The sequence below is a fragment of the Ruditapes philippinarum genome, unplaced genomic scaffold, assembly GCF_026571515.1.
Source record: "Ruditapes philippinarum isolate M1 unplaced genomic scaffold, ASM2657151v2 ctg11096_1_1_1_1, whole genome shotgun sequence".
NCBI classification, from domain to species: domain Eukaryota; kingdom Metazoa; phylum Mollusca; class Bivalvia; order Venerida; family Veneridae; genus Ruditapes; species Ruditapes philippinarum.
In genome coordinates this window covers 1,594-22,393 of record NW_026853639.1, presented here as the reverse complement: position 1 = coordinate 22,393, position 20,800 = coordinate 1,594, and the positions used below count along the sequence as shown (strand labels likewise).

The window sequence follows — 20,800 nt, the reverse complement described above, 5'->3', positions numbered from 1 at the left end:
TTAAACAAAATGGATTATATTTGTGTGTTGCTAAGTTTATTTCTTATTTTACCAATAATCGGTAAATATTATTTTTTACTTTTTTATATAATATCCTTAGTAATTTCTTTTGCATTTGTTTGTGCCAAAATGTCCAGATATGATAATACTTTCGACTCTTGAGAGTTTTTTGTACCATCCATTAACAGGGTGATTTTTCTTGAGATTTTGATTCAGCGAGGCGGGGGAATTTTAGTTATCAAAAGACCGGAATAAGAAAGGGTCCAAGGTATACACCTGACAAAGCCTGTAACTACTGCGACTGAAGAGTTATGTAAATTTTGTCAGGAAAACAGTCTTGACTGTATATTGAATCTTTAATTATGTATGAAATTTATGTCAGACGGTAGACTTATCTTCATTTTGGATTGTTATGGTGACTGATGTGTGTCATCTGGAATTTCGCTCCACGGTGCACCAGAGAAAAACACAAAAAAAAATTCTTGCTCTCTTTGGAGCGAATTTAAAGGCATGGCACAAATCAGCCAGCATAGATTGTTGGCTTTTCCTGCTTGTTGAAAATGAAAAACTTGTAAGATTCCTTATAGTATGTTATTTATAAAGTGTTTTGAAACAGATAAACAAGGACATACGTATAATATTTAAAGAATACAAATAATACTTAAATAAAGATTATTTATCAAAAAATTGACTAAGTTAAGCACATAGTAGTCATTGAAATAACGTAGGAAAAAGTAAACGAAATCATTTAGACAATATAGAACTTTTCGAGTCATCTGTGAATGAACAATGCTTCTGGAAGAAAGGTTTCCGGAAGATCTTTATAGTCTTTGTCCTAATTTTTCGTCTGATAAGGTCTAAATTTGAATATTTTTGACTGTTTTTTTCCATATAATATATTAAACAACGTTTATTGCAACATGTTTAATCGAAATGTCGCGTCTATGTGGGCATACGAATAAATAGGTGGACGAGGCGCTTATAAGAAACAATTAAAATCTTTGAACAGCCACATTTAGTCCAGCTTCGGCCTTTAAGCTGTTTAGATCTTTTATTTCTGATTTGTGGGAAAGGTCTGTTTTCGCTATAATATAACATGTATAACGTGCAAACGGAAAAGTGATAAAATCAATAACAAATACCTGATTTAATAAAGAAAACTGGAAAACAAATCCTAACCTATCATGGTATTTTTGCTTGATTCATTGACGCTTTATGTGACATGCGTGGAGTCACCACCAAACCTACTGAAAAGGAGCAGGAAACGCAAAGCGTCTACAATGCTGTTTCGCGAAACAAGAAACGCTTTGGCCTAACTTCCACATCAGACCTATGGTACAAGTATGATGTGTAACATCAGTATTTTTATCACATGCATTCGTGTTGGAAAGATTGAGTCACTATTTCTATCATTTTTACATATTTAAAAAGAAAAAAAAGATATGGAAGAATCCAACAATTGGTGCATACAGACAAGTAACCAGTTCTGGTACAGGACCAGTTCCGGTTTCTTCAATGTCGTATTCATTTGAAATATTTCTGACATTTTAATTTTTTGTTGATGGTGTCTAACTATTTGTTGGCAGTTCATTTTCGAATGAATTGCCGGTTTTCTAGTAAAACAACATTGAATGAGTCGCCAAAACTGGACCACTGATAGTAAATATTCTCTTGAAAGTTATTATAGTTTTCCAAGTATATATGTTTCCCCTTTGCTTCTAATGAAATCGAAAATCGATATCGGTCGCTTCGGTTACTGAATGGGGATAATCTAATAGATAAGACAGCATATTCTCTTAATTTATTGATCACGAATAACAAATAGTAAAACAGCATAACTTTTAAAGAATGTCTTGATGATTCATGTTTATCGATTTTTATTTTTTTTCTTCCATAATACATTCATAACATTAGCGACTAGCACGTCTAAAAGGTTCTGTGAATGTAGATCCGTCACGAAACGTAAAACTATTAGCGTGAACTGTTGTTAGATATATAAATTGTTTACTGAAAATGGAGAAAAAGCTTATTTTGCACAAGTTGCTTTTTATTAAGAATCACAAACAACATTTCAAGGATTTATAAAACAACAATGAACATATTTTGTACTGGATCCCGTAAGATCAAGTAGATCCGTAGGATACAATGAATTTAGAAAGATAAAGTATATATAAAGGGAGATAATAAAATTCAATACAGTTATACTCTCCCCTGCGTGGGATGAGATAAAGATACAAGTGTGCAGATAAATTGTTATAGAAATGAGAGAATATATACACACATACCACCACATCGATATGCCAGTCCAATTACGGCACAGCGCCTAGCAGAACAGTCATGAAAGCATAGCCACGATTTTTCGTGCGATTTTATATATGTATCATGTTATAATTTGAGCATTCACCACTTTGTAGCATCTGATAATGCCAGTGAATCTGTCAGTGAACATTTTACTTAAAAATGTGTCCATAATTTAAAGCACTTTTTCATTAAGTCAGCTTTATGTGATTATATTAATGATGGTGATGATGAGTAGATCTATTTGATGGTGATGATGATGATGATAATATCAATGATGGTAGTGATGACCAGAAATATAATGATTGTGATGATGATTATGATGATTAAGTTGATGATGGTAATCATAAGCAGCTGGATAAACTAATCTGTGACTGACCATTTTACTTAAAGATGTGTTCATGATTTTAAGAACATTTTCATTTAGTCAGCTGTATGTGACTATATTGATGATGGTGATGATGAGCAGAAATATGTTGATTGTGATGATGATTAAGTTGACGATGATAATTATTAGCAGAAGTATTTGATTGTCATGATGATGATTAAATTGATGATGGTTATGATTAGCAGAAATATGTGGATTACAATATGATAATGATTAAGTTGACGATGATAATTATTAGCAGAAGTATTTGATTGTCATGATGATGATTAAATTGATGAAGGCTATTATTAGCAGAAATATGTGGATTGCATAATGATGATGATTTTGATGATGGTGGTAATCATGAGCAGAAGTATTGTGATAATGATGATTAATAGTATCTCGTTCCCACGACTTAACTATCTCGTTCCCATGACTAAGTAACTCGTGGCCACGACATAGTATCTCGTTCCCATCACTTAATTATCTCGTTCCTACGACTTCGTATCATAGTATGTCGTTCCCAAGACTTAACTATCTCGTAACTACGACTTTGTAACTCGTGGCAAGGACATAGTATCTCGTGCGCACGAAATAAATAAAATCACACACATGTCACCTTTGTGCCACCGTAGACATGCATTTATGGTACTGAATTTTTATTTTTTATGATTGTAGTGCACATTTATTTTGCAAGTACTGTGCTGGTACTGTCACTGAGTTACTCGAATAAAAACATTGCATGCACGAAACATAAAGTAATGTGTGTTATTGCATCTAAAGATATCAACGAAACTAAAAGTCGCCATCAATACGCTAGTCAGGTCGTAATTTTCACGAATGATCTTGAAAAATAAACATTTTCATGGAATTTATTTTGATGAGGTTTATTAAAGTATAAGGTCTTAGCAACCGTATGCGCTAATTCATTTCTTCTAATTTGGTGTACAATAAAAAAATTGTCCATTTGTTTATCGCGGTGCTCGTTTTAGCCACTTAATTGCACAATTATTCGTTACGTTTGCATAATTCTTGCGTTATTTGCACATTCCTGCGTTACTGGATATACATTGTGATTATACTATAAGCACTTTTATCATCAGTTAGATTTTGTTCTTTATGTAGAACAATCTTAATATCATTACATATAACTTGGAACTTTTGTCTTGTATACGTGATAGTATTGTCACTTAGTTGCATTACTAATGACACTCTATTTATTAAACAATTTTAAAATATTCCGTTCTCTTTCCCTCATTACAATGTATATTGATGAGTTGTTTGGCAAACCTGGGATGACTGATAAGCAACAGAAATAAATGTTCTAATAAAATTAATAGTCTTTATTGTTCTGAAGGAACGAAATTCTATCCAGTCCACGAAAGACGGTTTCCTTGGGTATTGAAAAAAAGAATGTAAAAAAAAAATTCATCAACGAGTGCCACTGTGTTAAAAGCTGAATCTATCATACTAAGGCATGGCTACCCGTTCTTTACTTAGTATATGTATGGTAATACGGTAAGCATCTCTCACTTGTCGCGTTAAGGCGTAACACTTTTCACAGCATACAAATGGACGTGTTCCTAAATGTGCATGTTCATTATTTTGTTCTCCGATTTCGTCTATATTTAAAGTTTACCCTGCATCGATCTAACAGATATGTCAGCTTGATTTTATCCAGTCTGAAATAGAATAAAACTCATTTTACTGCAAAGGGTATGAAGACTTGGATCTTGGGGTCGTGGACGGAAGATTGCATTTTCCAGTATCGTCAATGAACAGGCTCGGTCAAACAGAGCCTGCAACATTTTCAATTTTGCCGTATTGAGCGTTATTTTCAGGGATTCTGCTTGTCGCTCTGAAGTCCATCATTAGTATTGTTTCATGACACTAATAATTTTTTTTCCAATCATTACCGTGAAAGATCAATGAATAAAGAGCAAATAAGATCACTTGTACAGTAGCGCAGCGAGTAAAAATTATTTCTGCATGAGTTTCTGAATATGGAGGTACATCGTATAGTAAATAAAAATGTTTTTCATGGTTAGCATAATAACAGAAAGAGAACGGAAGGCATTTTGCTGCGAATGTACAAACAGTTCTGAAATCTGCTTTAAACTGTAGTCAGAAATTTTCGACTTGGAACTGGTTACAGAATTGACAATTGACGAAAAATGTAAGATATACGCCATAAATTAGAAAAATATAAACATATTTAGGTAGGAGTTTGCCTGCCGTTTTCCCGGTTGATGTAAACCTGACTTTTTAATCATGGCGACGATGAGAAAATGCAAGAAAACGAAAAAGCTTGCAACGGAAGTCCGCTCTAATACAGCCAACTTTAAAAGTTATAGAAAGTGTTTGATGAAACGGCTCATATACTGAAGAAGATTCAATATTCTGTGACAAGCTTATATTCCCCCCCCCCCTTAGACTTGTGCTTATCCCAAAGAAATTGTTACAAAAATAAAATACTTACGGATATTTTCTTTTCTTTCCGAATCGAAAAATATTTATCTTGGAAATGATGCGGAAAACGACGTCAAGGTCCATCTTTTTTATCTTTTACTTTTTATGTTTTGGGTCTGGGGGAATATAATAATAATAATAATAATAATAATGATGATGATGATGATGATGATGATGATGATGATGATGATAATAATAATAATAATAAAGACGATTATAGAAAGAAGGAAAAATGAGATTTATAAATAAGTAGGGTAAAAACCAGTTTGTTTATCTCCAGTAACTACTAAATTCATATTACTTTTTGTTCAAATATTAAAAGATAAACAAATCAAAAGCTGTCAGTAGATAATGCAGACAAATAAATTTTGTATGTGAGAATTTTTGTGTAGATGTTCAATTTGTTGATGGCACACACTCTGTCACAAAGTAATCATATTATACTAAAATCTACAAACTATATGATTGTTATTCCCAAGTACTCTATTTGTTATCAACAATTTCATTAGCACGCAATATTTTTTCTATTACTTTCAAGAGAACCTATCTCAGTGTATACTTTTGTTTATTGATATTTCAGTTTTTTAGTATTCAAAGAAAGAATGTGATATACCTACAACCTCTTCAGAGCAACACCCTTTTGTTATGAAATAATTTGAGCCGTGTCACGACAAAACCAACATAATGGGTTTGCGACCAGCATGGATCCAGACCAGCCTGCGCATCGCTTACAAACCCTATAACAAGTAGAGAAACTTATAGCGAACAGCATGGATCCCTTTTTTATTATAAAGAGAGACAACTCCTTTAATTCTATGAAATATAAATATATGTCGTTAAAATATCATTTTGAAACACCCCGACTACATGTAAAATCATTTTGAAATATCCCGAATGAGTATTTGTGTTTTTTTTGCTTTCTTTTAATGTAAAGTCGCACAGACGAACGCACTAGCTTGCAATATTCTTTTCTGTTGGATCTAAATCTGTTCATTTTTATGTTTTGAAATCCTAGTTGTAAGGAAGGCGTTTTTATTTTATGAAACTTGATGTTTCCTGTTGCAGTCAGCATAGCAAATAAATCAAATTTGCATGCTATATTTTCAAACGCAGCTAGGCGCGCAATCCCAGTTTGAATGCATCTTGTATAATATACGATGTGTAAAGAAATATTGTGATTTACATTGACTAACCTGACAGTACCTTTGACCTGATCAATAAATATATTTGTAACCTATTCAAATATTTAGACGTCTATTGATAAATACCGCAAAATTAGCAATCTCTAGCTGTGAGCGCTTTACATCTCCATCCTTTTAACACAAAGATCTCTATTTAACCGAAAGACAGTATAATAAACAGAAAGCATTTTTATTGAAATATCTTTTTGGTTCACTTCATTTATTTGATGTGTGTACCTGATTTTCACCTAGAATGAAAGGAACGATAAAACGGACCGGGTACACTATTATTCAATATGAATACACAAATTATTTTATTTATACAACGTATTGAACTATTGCAGTATCCAAATGATTGTTTACTAAACATAGATGATTTTGTAAAATGTATTCGCCATAATATATTATTGCTTCCATTTTGATATAGAAATTATATTTGATTAAGTTGTTAAAATCGTCTTGACTGAAAAGAAAAATCTTTACATTATTTGATACGATATTTGGATATAGACTGAAACCTCATTTAATACATAGATTACATAAATAAACAAATTTCAATTGCATTTTTTAACGTTAAATAATAATGCATGAGTATGAGTAAACCTTTAAGCTTTAGACGTCATAACCATTATATTGTACCATATGTAATTGAATGTTTTGTTGTTTATATTTATATTTTTTTTCATTTAAAAAGTCCGACCAAGAATTAAAGTGACATTATGCCCATCCAAGAGTATAAAGTGAGTCAACTGGTAAAAGTCAAATTAAGTTTACATGTTGCCATTATTCCTTTCAATTTTATAAAATATTTCGCATGAACGATAAATAATTCGCGTGGTCCCATGAAATTTCTAAATATCTATCGGTAATTACCTGTAACGTTCAATACTAAAAAAAAGTGGGGCAGTCTTTTTATATTTTAAGCAGATTTATATTTTATTCTAAACATTTTCCAGTATCAAATATTGGTCAATAACCACACTATAATAGTCTATGTTTTGATATATATGTGGCATTATGCTCATATTTTCATTGTCAATTTGAGCTGAATTGACTTTATATTTCAAAAGATTGACTGTTTGAATAGAGTTTGAGCAACAGTTGATATTGAAAAACGATGAAATTATAAATCTTTCTAAAATATAAAAAGACTGCCCCACTCTTTTTATAAACTGAGCGTTAGAGGTATATTCTAATAGACATTAACAGAAATTTAAATTGGATATGTGCATTATTTATTGTTTATGGGAAGTAAACTATTTAATCAAATGGATCTATGGCAAAATGAAAACCTATTTTGATATTCACTTGTTCACTCGCCATAAACCTTTGGTTGGGCATATGGTCACTTTCATTCAGCTGAACTTGAAGATCTTAAAATCTTTAAGCTATTTTTTGCCTAGTTACATTTATTGATCTTTTGACTATGTACACGTATTAGCATCTATAATTAAAATTCATGTATCTACTGTATGTATTTACTTTGAATCACTTAATATAAACTGCATTAAAAGTGCATTATTTCAATAAAGATGTACTTTAAAGGCCCATTAAGCCTCTAAAATGCTTTTTATTTGTTAAAAGCTGTTTGTGTTGACACCGAGAGTCCTTATGAATCTTTGTGGTCTCTAGGAGACCTCTTACAGTCGAAAATTATTAGTGGTATTTAACATCCCTTGTTGGGTTATCACGCCATTTGCATCGAGTCGAAAGTAAGACTTTGTATTGATGTTTATCAATTTTATGGCCCAGTGTCTTTAACTCTCTGTGAACATTCTTGAAAGTCAAAGACTTTTAATTTTTATTTTTATTTTTTGGTGTCCTACTCGAGTTTCCAAATTATTATTCACTAGCCTTATTCCTTAACCATCTTATGCTTCTTTTGTATTCGTCAATTAGTACAGTTATAGAGAATTGTATTGATTTGTTTTTCATTAATTTTCGCTATCTTTATCATAAATTATTTCATAATAAACGCTATTTTCTTTATATGATTATCGGCACATAACATGCTCTTAATCTATTTTTACAGCATTATAAGACATAATTTACCATATCTATAGGGTTGCTACTGCGCATGCTCAATGGCGGACATGAAAATTTTGAATTCTGAGAAAAAATTAAAAAAAATAATAAAATAGTGTGTCTGGATGTTAAATGGATTGTTATTTGTTGTTGGAATTGATTCGTTTCATGCTGAGGTACTTTTGAATGTTACATTTTCGCTTAACTTATGACAAGAAAACGCAAAAAGGACAACATATCGCCGGCTACCGATAACAAAGCGCCTAAACGAAAAATGGCGACCAACACAAACTTTCCAAATAATTCAACCCAGCCAAATGTAAGTCAAGTTGGTCAATCATTTATGTTGCCTCCCATCCCTCCTATGTATTCATCACCAACGTATTACATGAACCCACAGACTTCTCCGATTCTTCAACAACCCCCACCCCCTACTCCGACGATGAATGTTGACATGTTACAATGTATAATACAGCGTTTAGATAGCATGGACTCTAAATTAGGTCAACTTTCTTCAATACAAGCAAGCGTGAATAAGATAACGGACCGCTTGAACAATATGGAGCAAAAGATTACCGATATGGAACACAGTCAGAGTTTTATGAGTGACCAGTACGATAAAGTTATGTCTAGCTCTAATGTAAACAAACAAAAACATATCAAGTCTTAGAACCGGCGTTGATGTACTTACGGCTGAAAATAGAAAGCTGAAATCCGACAGTGAAACCGTCGCTGAATCTATTTTGGACCTTAAATGTCGCTCGATGCGGGACAATTTACTCTTTTTGGAATCCCTGAGGGATTTTCGTCTGATCCTGTTTTCTCTGACACCGATAGTCCGAGTGATGAAGAACCAAACCCTAGTTCAAGCCTATCAAATGAAAAATGTGCTGAAAAGGTGTTTGTTTTCTGTGAAAAGGTTTTGAAAATAGATAACCCAAAATCCCGTATTAATATAATCAGAGCGCACAGAATTGGCAAGTTTACCAGTGGAAAAACAAGACCTATTGTTGCCAAGTTTGACAATGATTCAAAATTTTTGATTAAAGATGCGCTTAAAGGTGCTAAACTACAGATGACTCCGTACAATGTGACTGATCAGTACCCGCAAGAAATTAAGGATAGACGCAAAGAACTCATCCCCGTGATGTTAGAGGCTAGAAAGGCAGGTAAAAAAGCCGTTTTGGTTAGAGATAAATTATACATCAATAACATCATATATACAGGTGACAGTTCTCAATAGGAAAGCAGAGAAAAGTATGACACGTTAAGCATTGTTTCTTGGAACATAGAAGGTTTAAATACATGTATAAGTGACGATGACTTTTTGAATTTTGTTTTGGATTATGATGTAATCTTTTTAAGTGAAACATGGCAAAAAACTATCGAAAACTTTTCATTAAATGGATATTCATCAATTTCTGTTCCAAGACATGCGAGTATAGGTTCAAGAAGAGGACACGGTGGTGTTTGTCTTTTTTATAAAAATAGTTTAAGTAACGGAATTTCTTTAATTGAAAGTGATAACTCTGGTTTTATATGGATCAAGTTATGTAAAGATGTTTTTTGCGTTTGATAATGATCTATACATATGTTTTGTGTATATACCACCTAGTAATTCTGTGTATTTTTTGTCTCATGAAATAGGATTTTTTGAATTATTAGAAAGTAAAATTAGGAAATTCCAAGCATTGGGTAAAGTGTCAGTCATTGGTGATTTAAACTCTAGGTGCGGAGAGCGTATTGATTTTTTGCAAAATTCTTGTGATTTTGAAAAATATATAACAGTATTAGAAAATAATGAATTTGACAGTATGACCTATAACCTCCCTGTTAGATTTTCTATGGACAAGACTGTAAATTACTCGGGCAATAAGTTATTAGATATATGTTTATGTAGTGACTTAAAAATCGTTAACGGCCGTATTGGTGATGATGCGGGTGTAGGCAGTTATACGTTTATGTCAAACGTTGGGTATAGCCTAATTGATTATGTTTTAATGTCATGTGACTTTTTTCATTACATTGAAGATTTTATTGTTCATGACATGAATCCATGTTCTCACCATGCACCTATACAGATAAATTTGTGTATAAAAATCATTGTGAAAAGTCCTTAGGTAAGGACACCTTTGTTGACAAAATCGTGTGGAGTAATGCAAAATGCTTAGAGTATAAAAATTTAATTGACCTAGAAAAAAATAACCTAGAAAGTATTGTTGATAATATTATTTTTTCCAATACAGACATAAATTCTGGAGTAGATCAATTTGCAGATATCCTTTACAAATGTGCATATAGCGTTTTCGGTAGGTCAGTAAATGTGTCAAATTCTAATCGTAAACGCAAATTTAAAAGCCCGTGGTTTACGCAAGAATGCGAGACGGCTAGACGTGAATTTCGTTCAGCCACGAAGTTATACAAAAGCAATAGATCTACTAATAACAGTAACATTCTTCTTGAAAAAAGACGCATTTACCGTTACACCAAACGTAAGGCTAAAACGAAATTTAAGGCAAATCAAAAAAAAATAATTTGCATAAATTAGCTTCCACACAACCACAGCAGTTTTGGAAAGAAGTAAATAATTTAAAAGCTAAAAAATCAAAAAAAACAATAATATAAGTTCGGAGGAATTTTTTAATCATTTTAAAGACATTTTTTCGGATGATTTAGATTTTTCGAATGATGATGTTGAGAATATTTTGTCTAATAATAGCAACGTAACTAATGTAGAGCTGCTCGATAAATCATTTACTATAGAAGAAGTTCTTAAAGCAATGTCGACATTAAAGCGGGGAAAAAGCGGGGTATTGATTGTTTAATTCCTGAAATGTTTATTGACAGTAAAGATTTGTTAGCCCATTATTATGTAAACTTTTTAATCATATGTATGTAAATTGTATATATCCAGTTAGTTGGGCAAAGGTGTGATTGTCCCTGTTCCAAAAAAAGGTGACCAAAACGATGTTAACAATTATAGAGGTATTACTTCTCACTAGTATTTTCTCAAAAATATTTTCAGTTTTGCTAGATACAAGGCTTCGCTCATGGGCAGAATCAAATGAATTATTATCTGATTTTTAATATGGTTTTAGAAAAAACAAAAGCACAATTGATTGCATTTTTGTTCTAACTTCGATTATAGATAGAGTTATCTCCCTCGAAAAAGAAAGTTATACTGTGCTTTTGTTGATTTTAAGAAAGCTTTCGATGTTGTATATAGAAATGGTTTATGGTTAAAGTTATTAGAATCAGGTGCTTCGACAAAATTTGTTAAAATGTTGCAAAAAATGTATGAAAATGTGAAAAAGTTGTGTACGTGTTAATGGTATGTGTTCTGAAAGTTTTTGATAGTGTAAAAGGTGTTAAACAAGGCGAGCCTTTATCGCCTTTATTATTTCTGTTTTTCATAAATGATATGTATCAATGTATTCTTGATGACACAATAGATTCGTTTTGTTTAGAGGAACTGAAAGTTTTCTTATTACTTTTTTGCGGACGACACTGTGTTTAATGTCATATTCTTCTGAAGGGCTTCAACGATTGTTAAATAATTTACTTGTGTATTGTAACAAATGGGGTATAACAGTTAACATTGATAAAACAGTTGCTATGGTTTTTTAAAAAGGGAAATTATCCAGAACATTTTGAAGTATTTTATAACAATTGTAAGCTCAATATTGTACGTACTTTTACATATTTAGGTGTAACGTTATCTTCTAACGGATGTTTTTATCAAGCTCAGAAATCATTATCAACAAACAAGCACAAAGAGCATTGTATTCTCTTAATTCATTATTCGATGTTGTATCTTTTAATATTTCTGAAAAAGATTAAACTCTTTGATTCGATGGTTTGCTCTATTTTGAATTTATGGTTGTGAAGTGTGGGGTTTTCATAAGGCACCAGATTATTGAAAAGGTTCACATGAAATTTTTAAAAAACAAACTTTACAAGTACGAACACAAACATCAAATGTTACATTATATGGTGAATTTGGAAGACTTCCACTATATTTTTATGCGTAAGATAAGAATGATTAAATATTGGTTTAAGATAATGTCAAACACAGATTCTCTTATGTATAAAGTATTTATGAAGCATGATTTTAATGGTAATCCAGTAAATAAATGGGTCTAAAAAAATGTTAAGAACATTCTAGATGAAACAGGTTTTTCCTACCTATGGGAAAAATTTATTTGTAACAAAAATTTACAGATTTTAAAGGTTATTAATCAACTATGATCAGTAAAATTCAACAGTTTTATTTCCCGAACTTCGTAACTTTACCCCAAAAATTTGAAAAAATATTTTTTAATTTAAAAAAAAATTTTTTTACGGGGAAAATTTTTTTTCAAGTTACTTAAAACAAATCACAGTTGCATTTTTTAGGCTTAAAATGTTCCCCCTTTACAATCTTTTCTTTAAAATTTTTAAGAGGGAAGGGCCCTAAATAATTTACAGAAAACTTAGAATAAAGTACAAAAATGTAAATATAAGTAGGGATTGAAAAAGAATAATTTATTTTTTATAGTTTTGCCCTTTTTTATAGAGGAAAAATAAAAAAACGCATTTTGCCGAAATATTAAAAAGGGCATTTTGGGGCCTTTTTAATTTTTAACAAATTTAAATTTATTATTAAATACTCCCGGGGTAGGGTTTTTTAAAAAAAATAAGGAAAATTTTTAAAATTTAAAATAAAGGGTTTAAAAAATAAAAGTAATGAAAAAAATATTGGGATTTTTTCCCCCTTTTTTTAAAATGAGTTTTTTAAATTTTGTTTTTTTAAACCTTTTTAAACAAAACCTTTCTTGCATTTGTTTGGTTTTGATTATTGTAAAATAATACAAAAGAAAAATTTAAATAAGACAAAAAGTTTATTTAAATTTACTAATCAATTTATTAAATGTTTTGTTTTATCTTTCAGCTTTTTTAACTTTATAAATTAAAATTTTACTTTCCCCAAATTTACATTTAAAATCCCCCATACAGTTGTGTAAATTTTTGGGATGAACCATTGGAAAATTTTATGCAAATAAAAAATTGAATTTAATTTAATTTGGGAAATTTATAGAAAGAAAACCAACAAAACTTTTAGGAAGAATATTATATGTACCTTTAAAGTGATTCCGCTTTGTCAGCCATGTTTGTTTTCACAAAGTCTGTCCAAAGTGAAGGTCAGATAAACTACTTTCCTAAGATTTGTGTTTTTTTAAAGTTTTTTTTGTAAAAAATAGCTTTTGTAGGCACTAAAACAGACTTTAAAAAGATTTTGCCATTCATGAAATGTGCGTAAAACTTTGCAACATACTGTTTTGGTCTTCAGAAATGTAGCACATTCAAGGTAAATATTCTTTTTGTTATCATTTTTATTTTTTGTTTATAATTGTCCTTAAAATAGAAACCTAGAAGTGTACTTTCAAATGGTTCATCATTTTTACAATGAGAGCTTTGTTTGGTTTTATATGAATTTGGCTCCTCTTTTACTTTTTTTAAAAAAGATTTTAAAATGAAAACAAACATGGGGACAAAGGGGGGAATTTCACCTTTTTTAACCCCGAAAAACCCCCGTTTTTAAACAAAAATATTACCTTTTTGGGCCCACCAGTAAAAGGCCCAACACTAGGGATGGGACATGTATCCCTTTTTTAAAATTCTGAAAGGTCTATTGATATTGGCTTTTGCCCCTTTTTTAAAACCTTTTTTAACTTTTGACTTTCTGCTTTTTTTTTTCCCAAACCCCTTACTCAATTTTTCCCGGGGAAAGGGGGTTTTTCAAAATAGTTATCATTATGGTTCATTTTAGTTTTTTAATTTTAATTTTTAATTAATTTATCAAAACAGCTCATATTGGAAAAATCGTGAAAAGTTATAAAAATAAAATATTCATTTTATCATTCAAGGGGGGCGGATGCAATGGCCGCAGATTTTGAGTTCCCTGGGCGTTGGACCCAATTTTTTGCGGTGAAATTTTAATTTGGCCGACAAAATTAACGCTGAAAAGGGGGAGTATTAAAAAAAATGGAATTTTTAAAACCCTTTTTAAATAGGGGAATTGGAAAGCTTGGATTCAAAATTATTTTGATTTAGGGGGGGAATTTTTTGATTATTAAAATTTTTTACACATAATTTTTATTCTATTTATTTGAATTGCAATACCTTTTAAAAACGTGTCTGCCCCTTTATTTAAGGTTTCCTCCGAGAGGCTAATGTCGGGGTGACATTAAATTAAACTTCCCCTCTTTGCCTTGGGGTTTTTAATCTCATATGAATTATTTATTTTTTTGAAAATTTTATTGAAACTATCCGCCCACTTTGTAGAGATGGGGGTTTTTCTCGGGTGCCCGCTTTAAACCCCACAAAATTTTTTTAAAGGGGGAGTGGGTGTAAGGACATCTGAATTCTTCCTCCACTTAATTAAGCTGGACACAAAGTAACCGGAGCAACTCTTACATTTAATGATAGCTTGCCAGAAGTTTATATGATTACTTTACGGAGTTCCTGGAAAACGTTACGGATTTCGTCGAAAACCTTCTTATATACCGAAGAAACACTCGTGAAAAAATTGGAATTTTTATCTTGAAAAAAAGGAGTTTGTAGCGCTAAATTAAACTTTGGTGATTAAGTTTGCCATAGATGTTGTATTATGTGTCAGAAAAAAGCTTTTAAGTCCAGTTTTCATCGCCTCTTAATAACCTAATTATAATGAAAAGTTGCAAACAAAGGCCAGTTCTAACAAGCTTATGCCCTATTTTTCAAATGCCACAGAGTTATCACAAGCAGAGCTCAGTGACATTTGAAAATCGGGTATAAATTTATCAGCCTGGACTTTACGCTTGCAACTTTCCATTATAATTAGGTAATTTAGTATGGCAACGAAGAAGATCACAAATGAAAAGGTCAATATGTACGAATGAGCAAGTAATTTGGAAATTTTACTCAAAACTACCAGATTTTAAATAAGAGGCGATGAAAAATTGATTATAATTTTTTTTCTGACACATAATACAATATGTAAGGCAAGCTAAATCACGAAAGTTTAATTTTGCACCTCAAACTACCCATTTAAAGTTAAAAATTACCATTATTTACGTGTTTTTCTCCAGTGTTACAATAAAGTTTTCCGACATAATCCGTATCGTTTTCCAAGAAGTCCGTGACAGTTATCATAAGAACTCCTGACAAGTTATTATTATAAGATATCAATCCTTCGTGTAACAATTCTTCCTACGTGACAATGTCACATGAAAATCTTTATCTTTATTTCCGCTAAAGTCATCGCTAGGGATCATTGGTGGAAGAACATAGATACTCAATCAAACAGGGCCTTAACAATTTAAGGATAGCTGTGTTGGTTTATTTTTTACTTTTCTAATAAAAGTTTTGCACAGTATGGCATTAAACTGTACATAATACTAAATAAAGGTACCTTGTTTGTCTTAATTTCTTTTCAAATTTTTATGATCGATGTTTAGATATTGGTGCACAAGTTTAGCTAAATTTTAGGTCCACAGATACGTTTAGTCATGTAGGTGGAACTTGGACCTCATTTGTTTGCCTGGAGATGACAAAGGTCACAGACAATTCGTATTATTATTACCAAAAACATGGTGAGGTTCCATTTACTCTCCTATTTTATTACAATTCAGTCACATGCTTATCGATACTTTTATATGAGTCATTTCACTACATCTACATGTATAACCAATACAACTTTCTATTTTTTAATTTAATTTTATCAATATTTTCATCTTTACAGATAAATATGCGTAAGTCTGTATCAATTCACTGGGGTTAATACTAAAGTCTCTCAACTAACATGATATATAAATACTTTAGTGAATCCTAAAACATCTGCTATTCCCTTATACATCGGATAAGAATCCTTGACTTAGACCACGAATACACCAACGCAATTAGTACACAATCTATTAAGAGTCACTCGACTTGAAAATGAAAATCCACGTCAGCATCAAGTTAATAAATCAACTATGAGTAAAAAGTTATAAATAATAACTTATTAGTTAAAGTAATAAATGTTTTTACAGAGGTTTCCGCAGAAAAGGTAAAAAACCACCTCACTACTAACAACAAACATTTTAGATTTTTTTCAGCCTATAGAATTGATGTTCTATTTTTAGACCAACTTGATTCTGGCGGAAGCGGAGACGAGCGTGTCAAATCAGATACTGACGGTACCATTACCGGAAAGTCAAATATATGTGGTTCAACTGCTGTACCAACTGCTGAATTTCATTTCATGGTCAAATCAGGTTAGTTTCAGAATTACATTTGGTATGAGGTGAATTAAATTGACCTTTCATCATTTTCATTTGTTTAAAGATCCTATAACTCAATTTTTTTATGGTTTTATATCATAAATATAATGCTCAAGTGAAGATTAAAAAAAGCATTATTTGTTTAGATATTGCCGGATTTACATTTCATATTAAAAAGGGAGGTAATTAGAAATTTATTTTCTATAAAACTAAGTCAAATTTTTCAATAAGAAATGAATGCATATATTTTAAAGATTACATATAATGTGGCAAATATTTGCAGTACATATTTTACATATTATTTGATGTTTGAAAATTGTTTTAGAATCATAATTATATAGATATACATGTATAAAATTTTACTTAAGTGTGGTTACAACCTTAATTACAACATACAGAATCTTTAAGCCGGTGCTAGGGGGCATGGACGGTTGCTTGCATTTACCACTACCGTACATGAACAGGCCAAGGCAAACAGAGTCTGTAACATGTTTAATGTTGTCTTGTTGGGCGTCCTTAAAACTTTCAAGTTTAGCACATAAAGTATTTTGAAGGACCTGTTGACCTGATCATAAGTTTTATGGCATTCAAATGAATGAAAATGATTAGTAAAAATAAAACTTCTAATATAAAGCAATTATTATAATAGATCTTATAATATTGCTCGTAAGAGTAATTCTTACTTTAGAATATCAAATTTTAATGTTTTGACAAAATCACGATGTTTTCCCATTAAGACATGTATATAATGCTATTTATAGAAGAAATTACACATATATCTGATATTATTTAAGAAACAATTATTATTCTTATATACCTTTAGGGTCGGAATCAGCATCAAATCAATATTGTTCCCCTTCTCTCCTGGCTAAGATGGACTACACACTTGATACGCTAGGTGTGGAAACTTGTGCCGGCACGGTTGATTACTGGGACGTTTGTACTAACAGAACAACAATGACATTTAATTATACTACATGTCCATCTGAGATGCTTTATTCAAGTAATGTTATACGTTTTGTAGCTCTTCAGTTTCGAAGAAAAAAACCCGATTTTTTTATGATTGCTGCAGCGTCGTCGCCGTTTTGTTAAAACGTTAATGTAACCAATTATTCAAACATTTTAAAAGTTATCAACATTGTTGTAAGACAATGTGTATAATTTTGAAAGCAACACTTTTGGAGTTATTCCCCTTTTTAACTTAGAACTTTTAATGGGCGGGCGTTAACACCGCATGCGGCGCTCTTGTGACAATTAAAAGCACATTTATATGTAAACATATTTATATTATCTCTAGTGTGATGAATACATGAATCTTAATTGACCTGCTCTCCAATATCAGGAATTAAACAGTTAATGTGTCATATAAGTGAACATAGTCGCAGCCCGATTTTAGTTTGAAATCGTGATTATTGGAATGAGAGGCTGACACCATGTGCTTAACCAATAAGACACCTTTACCCATAGAAAATTGGCCACTAACAGGACATCAGAAGGCGACCCCTTCCCTTTGCCTCTTGGCCATCACTAGGCCACCGCCTTCCTCTGATAATTGATAAGAAGACAAGTAACATTCATGATTATTATATTCTATTGTGGCAAGGTGAACTATATTACAATACAAGACTCACTATTATTTTGTGCGTTTACATTGTTCACTAACTTGTTAACATCTTGTCCCACATCAAATGATAACTTTCCAGCTCTTCTAGTACAGTTACCACGCGTGAACTACTTGAATCAGTAGCAGGTACTTTATTATTCTGGAAAAACGCAGTGAGCGAATGATTTGAACTTTGCACACAAGTTATTGGTCTAGTCCCACGTCAAATGGAACATTAATCTCAAAAACGTATTTCAAGTCCTTCATATCAGAAATCTTAGTGCAGTCCCTTTACAATGTCAAGTCCTTCATATCAGAAATCTCAGTGGAGTCCCTTTAAAATGTAATAATTGACTAATAAAAAAATGAATACTCATTGTTCGTATGTAATAATATTAAATCAAAATATTTCTACTTTGCAGGTGGTGGAGAAGTTTATTGTATGGCTAACCTAACATCAACATACGAATATACCGTGGTCTATAATACGGACGCCTCACCGACATACAGATTTGCATGTATTGTGAGTAGTAAGAAACTGGGATGTTCTTTGACATAATGCTCGGTCAGGTTTAAGACTTTAAAGCCATCCCGAAATGTCCTAAAACAATTAAAAAGAATGTACAATATTTTTTTATTTTTAATAAGTAGAGGATATTATTGTTTTTGTGAATATGGTACATGTATTTATATCTCACTGAATATTGTAAAGAAATTATTGCTTTGCAATTGCTCTTTTTTCAAGGAGTAATAGAGAAATCATAGATAGATCAAAAAAACACATTATATTTATAAGTTATAAAGAATAAGTTATTTCTTTTCTAATTAAACCTATGCTATACGTTTAAAGCGGTAACAAGCTAATGTCTGTGTAAGGTAAAACGGATATTTAGTGTATTATGCAGACAGTTTCATTTCTTTCAAGATTCAAACATATATTCCGGGTTTTAGGTTTCGAACAGTGCAGGAACGGAGGCGTCAATAGTGTATAAGAATTGTACAATAGATCAGACACCGACAACTAATGCTAAACAACATGATGGAACAAACATTGGTGCTCTTGTCACTATGGAAGCGAAAGGTAATACCGAAATGATTTGAAACAGTTATATATTATTTTGGTTAGGTTTTAAGTCACACCAACACAATATAGTTCATCTGGCTTTTCGGTTTTACTAGTGGATGAAGACCTCAGGTGCCCTTCCTTGCATTATTTTTAGGCACGAATAGGCACTTGAGTTGAAGTACCGACGTTTCGTAAGCTAGCTGGAAACCTTGCTTACATGAAAGGATAAAACTGTTATATACTTAATTTAAAACAGTGGTTTATCCTGTTAGCACAATTGAGCTGTAGTCAAGTGAATTCAACTCGCAAAATATGTTCGTGTAATTTGTGTCGGATATTTTTGTCTTTGGTCGGTCTTTGCACTGCCGGACCGACGTATTTTTAAGTCAGAATTGCAGGGAATAAAACCTATTTGCAGTTCGGGTCTTTTATCCATTTCTACTTGAAAACCTCGCTATTCCATGCGGTTGGGAAGGCATTTGATACAATTGACTGGTGCATTATATCTATATATTTGACTTGACTTTTAAACTTGATTAGAAACGCGATATAATGATTATGAAAATTACTGCATATAGATTGCATTTTATGTTTTGGTTGGTCAGTTGTTTATTTTATTTAAGATGTGTCCTTTGACCCGAAAAGAAAACGACGAATTATTTAAAATTTAGTAAATAAAATGATGTATAATGAATTATTATTTCACATAATCTCAGATTTCAGAAACATTTGCATGTTATTTTATGTCAATGTTAATTTTTTATTAATTACATAACATTTATAATACATCTGAAATGTAATAATTTTGAAATTTATGAACATTTATGAACAACGAGATAGAATACGGTAAGATTTTTGATACAACAGATAAACAAACAAACAACAACACCACCACCAAAAAAAACCCTGTATTAATGATAATAAATTTACAATTATTATAAATTTACAATTATTTCAAACTAAAACGGTAAAATTTGAATATAGTGATGTTGATGATGATGATGTTGTTGTTGTTGTTGATGATGATGTTGATGATGTTGTTGTTGATGATGATGATGATGTTGTTGTTGTTTTTGATGAAGATGATGTTGATGATGATGATGATGTTGTTGTTCTTGTTGATGATGATGATTATGTTGTTGTTGTTGATGATGATGTTAATGTTGTTGTTGTTGATGATGATGATGATGATGATGATGTTGTTGTTGTTGTTGTTGATGATGATGTTTTTGTTGATGTTGGTGATGATGATGATGACGATGATTATGGTGATGATGATGATGATGGTGTTGTTGTTGTTGTTGTTGATGATGATGGTGTTGTTGCTGTTGTTGATGATGATGATGATGATGTTCTTATTGATGATGATGATGATGTTCTTATTGATGATGATGATGGTTATGATGATGATGATGATGATGATGATGACGATGATGATGATGATGATGATGATGATGATGATGATGATGCAATATTGACTATAATAAAGGTCTCAATCATGGGGTGTTA

The 20,800-nt window shown here is 31.5% G+C and overlaps 1 protein-coding gene across 1 annotated transcript; it reads left to right on the top strand.

Annotated features, from left to right (window-relative positions):
• Window positions 1-9,094: 9,094 nt before the first annotated feature.
• On the top strand, window positions 9,095-19,306 carry LOC132737413 (uncharacterized; the record flags this gene model as incomplete). Its single annotated transcript, XM_060724698.1, has 7 exons — window positions 9,095-9,509; window positions 10,129-10,315; window positions 15,850-15,953; window positions 16,485-16,616; window positions 17,446-17,625; window positions 18,648-18,748; window positions 19,177-19,306. Coding segments are annotated over exons 1-7 (1,249 nt in total), but the record flags the coding sequence as incomplete, so codon positions are not given.
• Between the last annotated feature and the right edge of the window lie 1,494 nt (window positions 19,307-20,800).